The 9,183-nt window shown below is 30.9% G+C and overlaps 1 protein-coding gene across 1 annotated transcript; it reads left to right on the top strand.

Moving 5' to 3' along the window:
* Nucleotides 1–278: 278 nt before the first annotated feature.
* Nucleotides 279–7,787, top strand: LOC134700188 (uncharacterized). Its single transcript, XM_063561551.1, has 5 exons — nucleotides 279–358; nucleotides 4,761–5,074; nucleotides 5,535–5,944; nucleotides 6,343–6,560; nucleotides 7,322–7,787. The coding sequence occupies exons 2-5, from the start codon at nucleotides 4,761–4,763 to the stop codon at nucleotides 7,490–7,492; spliced, it is 1,113 nt and encodes a 370-aa protein (XP_063417621.1). The 5' UTR covers nucleotides 279–358; the 3' UTR covers nucleotides 7,493–7,787.
* The last annotated feature ends 1,396 nt before the right edge of the window (nucleotides 7,788–9,183 follow it).

The raw sequence follows: 9,183 nt of genomic DNA, 5'->3' as shown, positions 1-9,183 counted from the left end.
CATTTTGTGATTGTATTTACATAGCAATCCAATTGTTTGAATTTCATACTAATAAGATATCTTACATTAATTGTCTTAAATTATCTTGTTTAAATTTACGTTAGTCATAATACACAAATACTGGTCAACATGGTCAATCAAATAAAACTACAAAGTAAGTATCGATTCTTCAGTAACGCCTATATACTTTGTTGTCTTTTATTCGAGTGCATTCATGCACATGTACATATTCTTTTATCAAAGATATACATATCTCAATGACATGCATTGACTTTGACCCGGAAGTGAATTACTTTGTGCATTTATAAACAATATACATGATATATAAATAGCAGTAAGATGTACACGTAGACTAAAAGTAAGTTATCGTATTTTTCATTTATAATAGATAATAAATTATATAGACAGTACTGTAATAAATAAACTATACAGGTAATTTCCCGGAGAAAGACAGCACTTCCATACTAGTCCAAATAATTATGACGTCTTGAAAGGCTATTATATTTTTTTTCGAAGTAAGGCGTCAAAGAAAAAAAATATAATAGCCTTTCAAGACGTAGTAAGGCGTCAAAGAAAAAAAATATAATAGCCTTTCAAGACGTAGTAAGGCGTCAAAGAAAAAAAATATAATAGCCTTTCAAGACGTAGTAAGGCGTCAAAGAAAAAAAATATAATAGCCTTTCAAGACGTCAAAATTATTTGGACTATTCCATGATAAACCATGTAAACAGCTGACATTCCACTCAATTCATTTGAACCGTTTATTGAATCATAGTTGATACATCATATATACACATCTCCTTATTTTCATAATTACCTATTCAAATAAGGTATATATATATATATATATATATATATATATATGTGTGTGTGTGTGTGTATGTATGTGTAGTTCACGATGTTAATACTGCTTTAATTGTATTCTTTTAATGTATATTTATACATGTATGTATACTATTGTTGTTTCTTTTTGTTAATTATTGTCTTATTAATGTCGGATATTAATCGTTGGCCCATGGCCCATTTAATGGAATTAAAACATATTTTTAATCATATATATACATGCAACACATATATTATTATCGGCATAGGTAGTCTCCAACATAAACCAAAAAATACTATTATAGGAAACGTTATTTGTTCTTTCGATTTAATATGTAAAGTTAACCTGAAAATGATCATTGTAACACTAATCAGGTCGAAAGTAATATGATTTGATACTGTTTCGTTTTTATACGCTCGTCAAAATTTTGACGGGACGTATTATGGTATACAAATGTCCGGTGTCCGTCCGTCTGTCCGTCCGTCCGTCTGTCCGTTTGTCCGGCGTAAACATGTCGCACCGTTACTTGAGAACGACTTATCCAAATTTCATGAAACTTAACATAGTTGTTTCTTATGATGGTCAAATGATCTGTATTCTTTTTGGTAGAAATAAAATTAAAACTTTTTGAGTTACGGCACTTTGTAACTAAAACAGGGGTGTGTTTTTTTCACATGTCGCACCGTATCTCAAAAACGATTCTTAATTATGGCTTAAAACTTCAAACACTTCTTAGTTATATTAATCTTAATATCTGTATACTTTTGGTGATGATTCAAAATTTCATTATTGAGTGATTGAGTATTTTGTAAAAAAGGGGGAGTTTTTTTTTTATATGTGCCGTATCTCAAAAACAATTTATGATTATTGCTTATAACTTTACACATTTCTTTGTTATATTAATCTAAAGATCTGTATACTTTTTGGTGATGATTTAAAACTTTATTTTGGAGTTATTGAGTATTTTGTTAAACAGGGGAGTAGTTTTTTTACATGTCGCGCCGTATCTCAAAATAATTTATGTTTATTGCTTAAAACTTTACACACTTCTTTGTTATATTAATCTAAAGATCTGTATACTTTTTGGTTTTGATTCAAAATTTTATTTTTGAGTTATTGAGTATTTTGTAAAAAAGGGGGAGGTTTTTTTTATATGTCGCACCATATCTCAAAAACAATTTATGATTATTGCTTAAAACTTTACACATGTCTTTGTTATATTAATCTTAAGATCTGTATACGTTTTGGTGATGATTCAAAATTTCATTTTTGAGTTATTGAGTATTTTGTAAAAAAGGGGGTGTTTTTTTTTACATGTTGTGCCGTATCTCAAAAACAATTTATGATTATTGCTGATAACTTTACACACTTCTTTGTTATATTAATCTAAAGATCTGCATACTTTTTGGTGATGATTTAAAACTTTATTTTGGAGTTATTGAGTATTTTGTTAAACAGGGGAGTTTTTTTTACATGTCGCGCCGTATCTCAAAATAATTTATGATTATTGCTGAAAACTTTACACACTTCTTTGTTATATTAATCTAAAGATCTGCATACCTTTGGTTTTGTTTCAAAATTTTATTTTAGTGATATTTAATTTTTTGAAAAAAAAACAGGGTTGGGGGTTTCACAAGTCCCGCCATGTCTCAAAAACTATATATGGTTATTGCTTAAAACTTTCTCAGCAACTATTTATGATTATTGCATAAAACTTCCACACAAGACGTCGGGCGTATCATGCACTCATGGCGCAGCTGTTTATTGTGACTTTTTATACGCCCGTCAAAATTTTTAGGTGTTTTCACGGGACGTATTATGTTATACAAATGTCCGGTGTCTGTCCGTCTGTCTGTCCGGCGTAAACAAGTCGCACCGTTACTTGAAAACGACTTCTCCAAATTGCATGAAACGTATTATAGTTGTTTCTTATGATGGTCAAATGATCTGTATACATTTCGGTGAAAATATAATTAAAAGTTTTGAGTTACAGTACTTTGTAACTAAAACAGGGTTGTGTTTTTTTCACCTGTCGCACCGTATATCAAATCGATTTTTGATTATTGCTTAAATCTTTACACACTTCTTAGTTGTACTAATTTTAAGATCTGTATACTTTTTGGTGATGATTCAAAATTTCATTTTTGAGTTATTAGGTATTTTGTAAAAAAAAAATGGGGAGGGGTTTTACATGTCCCTCTGTATCTAAAAAACGATTTATGATTATTGCTTAAAATTTTACACACTTCTTTGTTATATTAATCTTAAGATCTGTATATGTTTTGGTGATGATTCAAAATTTTATTTTTCAGTTATTTAGTATTTTGTAAAAAAGATGGAGGTTTTTTCACATGTCGCGCCGTATCTCAAAAACAATATATGATTATTGCTTTAAACTTTACACACTTCTTTGTGATATTAATCGTAAGATCTGTATACTTTTTGGTGATGATTCAAAATTTTATTTTAGTGATATTTAGTTTTTTAGAGAAAAAAAGAGGGAGGTTCATATGTCCCTCCGTATCTAAAAGAACAATATATGGTTATTGTTTAGATCTTTCCGGGAAACTATTTATGATTGTTGCATAAAACTTTCACACAAGACGACGGGCGTATCATGCGCTCATGGTGCAGCTGTTTATTCATATTGCAACATTTAGTATATAATATAATGTAATCAAATTCTTGCAGATACTAGTGTTGCAAAAAATAAAAAGATGATGTACATAAAAGACGAAATGTTTACATGCTCTCTCCATTGGTCTAAAGCATATCATATTTGAGTTAAAAGTAAAAAATAAGTTGAAAAAGCTGTGCAAATTTATCAGGGTTATAACTTTTCAAGTGAGTCTTCCTGGTTAATCACCACTCTTCGCTACTATACTGTTTATTTTATTTTATTTCATATTTTCATCTCATCTTGTCATGTGTGTTTGTGTTATGTTATATAACTTTTGATGAACTTCTTTTGTACCATTGTAACTTTATGGTGTTTGAGAAATAAAGAATCTTGAATCTTGAGAGATACTATTAGTTACATAGTGTGCTAGTGACCTAGTACCCACCCCATATATACCGCATTATGTCACCAGCAAATTATACATAACGAATTTATCTTAACGACTATCTTAACGTGTGAAATTTAGACTTATAGTGATCTATCAAAATGAGTATACTGTTAGCATTAATAAGAACTACTTCCATTGATCCTACAAAAACAGATGCAAACAAGAACAACTTGTAAGATTAAAATGTGTTTTTATGAATTTATTTCAATCTTAATCATCAATTTCTTCGTCTGTTGAAACCTTAAAGATTTTTCTGTGTACCGTTTTATTTTATTAAGGGACGTGCATAATATATTGTAACACCACTACTAACCGTGTATGAAATACGCCTCACCTCCCTTCTAACCTAATATGGAATATAAAGGGACGTAACACAACTACTAACCGTGTATGAAATAAGCACTGCCTCCCTGCTAACCTAATATGAAATATGCACGGTCTCCACACGGACGATTTTAACCAATCATATTCCTAGAAATGTAAGGGAAGTAAGATAAAAGGAATTACTAAACCTATTGAACACAACATTTATTGAAAACATCGTATTTTATCAGTAAAGAAACAACAAACTCCGAAAGAAAAAGTACACAAAAAAACAATATCTAACGTACGAACAACAAAGGGTTCGGATTAGCGAAAAAAAGGGAGGCGAAAGAAGTTGAAAGGACATTTAACATTTTAAAATTCATAATTAAAAATAATGAAATAACAACATCATTACTAAAAAAAAGAATACAGACAAACATACAATGTCAACGAACGCATTGGAGAAATTACATGTATATAGTATTGTGTACTTATTGTGAACGTATATTCATTTTGTTTACAGAATTTATCACCAGCATTATTTTGTTTTCCTTCTCCTTTAGATGGTCGATTCCTGGAATCCTAGCTTCTCTGATAGCGATTCGGATGATAATCAGATATATGTTGCCAGAGATCCCAGAAAAGACAAGCATTTTGATCGTAAACAAGAATTGCTGTGGAATTGCAAAGGAAAAGCCGGTAAGGTAGGACAAGGGAAAGAACCATTAGTGATTGCTGTCATAGGACCTCCTGGATGTGGAAAATCGTCATTTCTCAATACCATTTTTGCTGCTTTCAGCCATGATCAGTGGACAGAACGTGCCAAATATGGAGAATTCGGTAGGAGAGGGAAGCAAGTAACAAGAAGACTGACAAGGTTAAATATTTAAGTTACAAAATGAAAGATTGTAAGACAGTATGATACCTTAATAGAAAAGAACCGTTAGGAATTAAGATCTGAACATGTCATACTAATTGTATAATCATTAAAAAGAAGTCGTTATCATTATCATTTAACACAAACATAATTCAAATTAAAATAAATAACTGTTTTGTATTAATTATAAATAACAAGACATATTTTTAGTATGTTATGACTTTGGGACAACGATAACGATTTTGTACAATACAACGTTTTAATAAATGATTAAATATTTATGAAAAAAACTAAAGGTTGATCGGCTTCTAAAGACTGTTAATTCTGCATTGTACATAATTATGCATGTGATCATAGTACATACTTGTACATATTTCTGGCTTCCTATCATTCGTATTGGACCGATTTTATTACTTAAATTTAAAAAATAAATGCAAATAAAATTGACTGTTTGTTCTAGTTTCAAAAAGAAAGACTACTACACACGTGACAGATATGAAGGAGACTATCTTTTGCCAACTTTTCTTGATATGACAGGATTTGAAGATGATGACGATCCTTTGAATACAGAACTTTTAAATATTATTTTATGTGGTAAACTGAAAGAAGGGGAAGAACTTCACAAAGTAATAAACCATGGAAAAAATTTTGATGTTAATTCCGTTAAAGAAAAGTATTTTGGTGGAAAATATTTCGGTATAATTCCAAAACATGAAGGCATGCCAAATCTTTTAGATTATTTCGTCATTGAGAATAGGGAAGAGTATCATCGAGTTAATCGAGTTTTTGTTGTATGTTCTGCAAACCCTGATCAGCCCTTACCAGAACACCTGTTTGAAGCCATCACTAATATAACCAACAGAGAGAGAGGTGAGTTTATCAATTCCATTTAAATATATTGTCTTTTTTTAAACAACTTAACTCATTTCAAAATAAATGATTTATAAAAATTTGGAAGATTCAAGGTAGTAGTTTAAAACTTCCCGGAACCTGTGTGCTATGTTCATATGGACTTAATTAAAATAATACAAACAATAAAGAAGAAAAAAGATTAGTTTGTAGAATACCATTATACACATCGCATACAGTGGCATTGGTACATTGTAGTTTAATACATTGTTGTGGGTCCACCAAATGGTTGACTGGAAATGCCATTTTTGAAGGATTCCAGTTGGTCAGACATACCTATCTATTAAGACCAAATGGCACCGCTGTGACAAATTACAGGTCCAAGTTCGTCCTTCAAATATGCACATATTCTTTTTCAGATATTACCTTATATGGTGTACTAACGCAGGCAGACAAATACAAATCGAGAGATCCAAAAGTTTTGAAGAGAGAAAAAGAATTTATGAAGGCGCTTGGAATTCCAAAGAATCGCTTCGCAAGAATAAAGAATTACTGTCCGGATATAGATCCGAATATGACATATGAAGATAATATCATACCTTCTTTAGATGTACCTGTATTACGGCTCATGAGACAGGTGAGATTTTTGCACAAATTTAAATTTGTGATTTTCTTACATCTCTAATGTACGTGTGTATGTGCATTACTACAGACTTGCCTTTTCTAAAATTTGTGTTTTCATATTAATCTGTTTATCACGGCATATACGACTTGACGCTAATATTATTCAACACAAAACACACATTGCACGCCATACTTCATTTCTTGCTTTTGTTTGCCAATTCTAAATAAAGAATGTACATGCTATTTTTGTTTTGTTTTGTATTATGTTGCGTTCACACGTGATGCGAATTCGATTCGCATTAACTAATTCGAATTAGTTTAATTCTCATTCCAAACGTTAAACAATCGTAAATTCTAATACGAATTGCAATGCGCGTCAAATTCGCTTTACTGTCCGAACGACGTTAACTTTAAATTTGTATTAATCGTGTTAATTTTCCCCTCAAAACCATTAATAATCTTATAAATTCCACACAATATATCAATCTGATTCAGAGCTTTAAAGTAATTTAACTTTCAAAATGAAGTTGTTGATTAGTTTTGAACATGTGATGTCAGCTGGACACATACAAACTGTATGTATAAGTGTACTTGTCTAAAAAGAAGTTAAGATTGGTAAATTTTCATTTTATTTTTTCCAATTAAAATTTATAAAGTCTTTCTTTTATTCAGCTTTATCTCCTAATAATGTCGAAACTCTTCCTTTTTTTAAAATATAAATTGCAACAGTTTCTATCATATTGTTTCATATACCCATTGTATGCTCTTTTCTAGGTTTTGACTGCAGAACCAACAGACCAGGACGACGAGCATCGTAAAACTAAGAAAGGGAAATATGTGCCTAATCTTTCCAACCCGTGTGTGGCATTTATAGCAGCAGCAGTTATTGTTGCATTCGTATTATTTGTATTATTTAAATTGTTTGTGTTTTTTTTAAGAATATAAGTTGATGTGAATTGAATAACATGGACAATTTGACACTCATACTTGATTGTTCTATATACAAATGTGTGTAAAAGACAATAATAGAGAAAATACTGTCTATTTTCTTCTGTTTATGTATATGCTATGCATGTACAATTCAAACTTTAGAAAAGTATAAAAAAAAAACTGTTAAATTCGTAATCTTTCTTTTGCAATGAATAAATCCAGCAACATACAAATCTTTGTGGAATGTAAGTAAAGATTTAGGACATACATTTACGTATGACTTACAAAATAAAACGTTTTTTCAATGGCATTGTCAGTTTGTTTCCAACATATGAGTCTGCAAGTACTTTTGTTTTTGTCCCTCTTTCTTTAAACACTCAAGACGATTTCTTGATTTAGATTATTTATTTTTTGAAATATTTTTATGTTTGCTTTTTTAGCCCTTGATTTTCCGATTGTTATCAAAGGTATCAGGCTTATAATTTGATACGTCAGACGCACGTTTAGTCTTCATAAGTTTCATCAGTGATTTGCAGATCAAAATAGTTACAAAGCAAACCTAATATAAACATTGAGGGCCAAAGATTCTAAAAACCTGTTGTGCAAATACAGCTCAGGTAATCCAAACATGCCTCGATAAGAAAATCTTTAGCATTTTGATTAATTAATATATTTGCTAAAACCTACCAGATGTAAACAGTAACGGTAAAAAATATCAGTTCAGTATAAGTTAACGTTGAATCATACATTGGATGTGTAGGGGACAATTTGGACTCGCTAACTCTTGAACAAGAGGGTATATTGCAGAGGAACAATACTAGTAGATAAGTCTTTCAACAGGCCACATACAGACCCTTGACAGAGTTGTAAGAGGAATTGTTACGTGCAGAGGTCGTGGCACTATCACTACAAGAGGCATCAAATTAAGCGTCTCCAATCTGACTACAATGCTGCTCATTGTTGACGGCCGTACGGTGACCTATAGTTGTTAATTTCTGTGTCATTTTAGCTCTCTTGGAGAGTTGTCTCTTTGGCAATCATGCCACATCTTCTTTTTTATATGTACATGCATCCTTCACATCAAAACACACGCCCTTTTTTGACGACGGTTTTACTGTCTGTCGGAAGAAGACCAATAGTGACCATATTGCTGTCCAACAATCCCCTTTTTGTGATTTTAAATGTGATTCACAATTCCTAACAACAAAGACGGACGAGGAAGATGATCGTTTTGTCAAAATTAATTTAAACGACGGAGGAATAAAGAACACTTATACTAAAAGAAAACTGGACATTATCAAGATTATAGTATTATATGATTAAAATTAGCATGTGTTAGAAAATAATTTAAAATATGCCCTTTTTTATATGGACCCTGGTATCATAACTCGACACATTGCAACCCTTGGGTAGCACCTTGGACTTGTATTGGAGTATTTGGATGATACAATGGTTGATATTTTTTTGTTACTTGGTATATCAAAAGAATGCTAGTCTTAAAGTTGCTATGATACAGTAATTATTGTTTCGCTTTGTACTATGTTTCGATGGCGAATCGCTGAGTTCATTGTCTATCTTGTACATGGTCGATATTTATTCTTTTATTCTATATTTTAAGTCATTCAAATATGAAATTTAAAAGAATTTGGTATATCTGATTCGTTTATAAAGGACATTTATTTATATGAATTTATTATTATGATTTT

Source organism: Mytilus trossulus, unplaced genomic scaffold (genome assembly GCF_036588685.1).
Source record: "Mytilus trossulus isolate FHL-02 unplaced genomic scaffold, PNRI_Mtr1.1.1.hap1 h1tg000128l__unscaffolded, whole genome shotgun sequence".
Lineage (NCBI taxonomy): Eukaryota > Metazoa > Mollusca > Bivalvia > Mytilida > Mytilidae > Mytilus > Mytilus trossulus.
The sequence above is the reverse complement of the archived record's forward strand: the minus strand, read 5'-3'. Positions and strand labels throughout refer to the sequence as shown.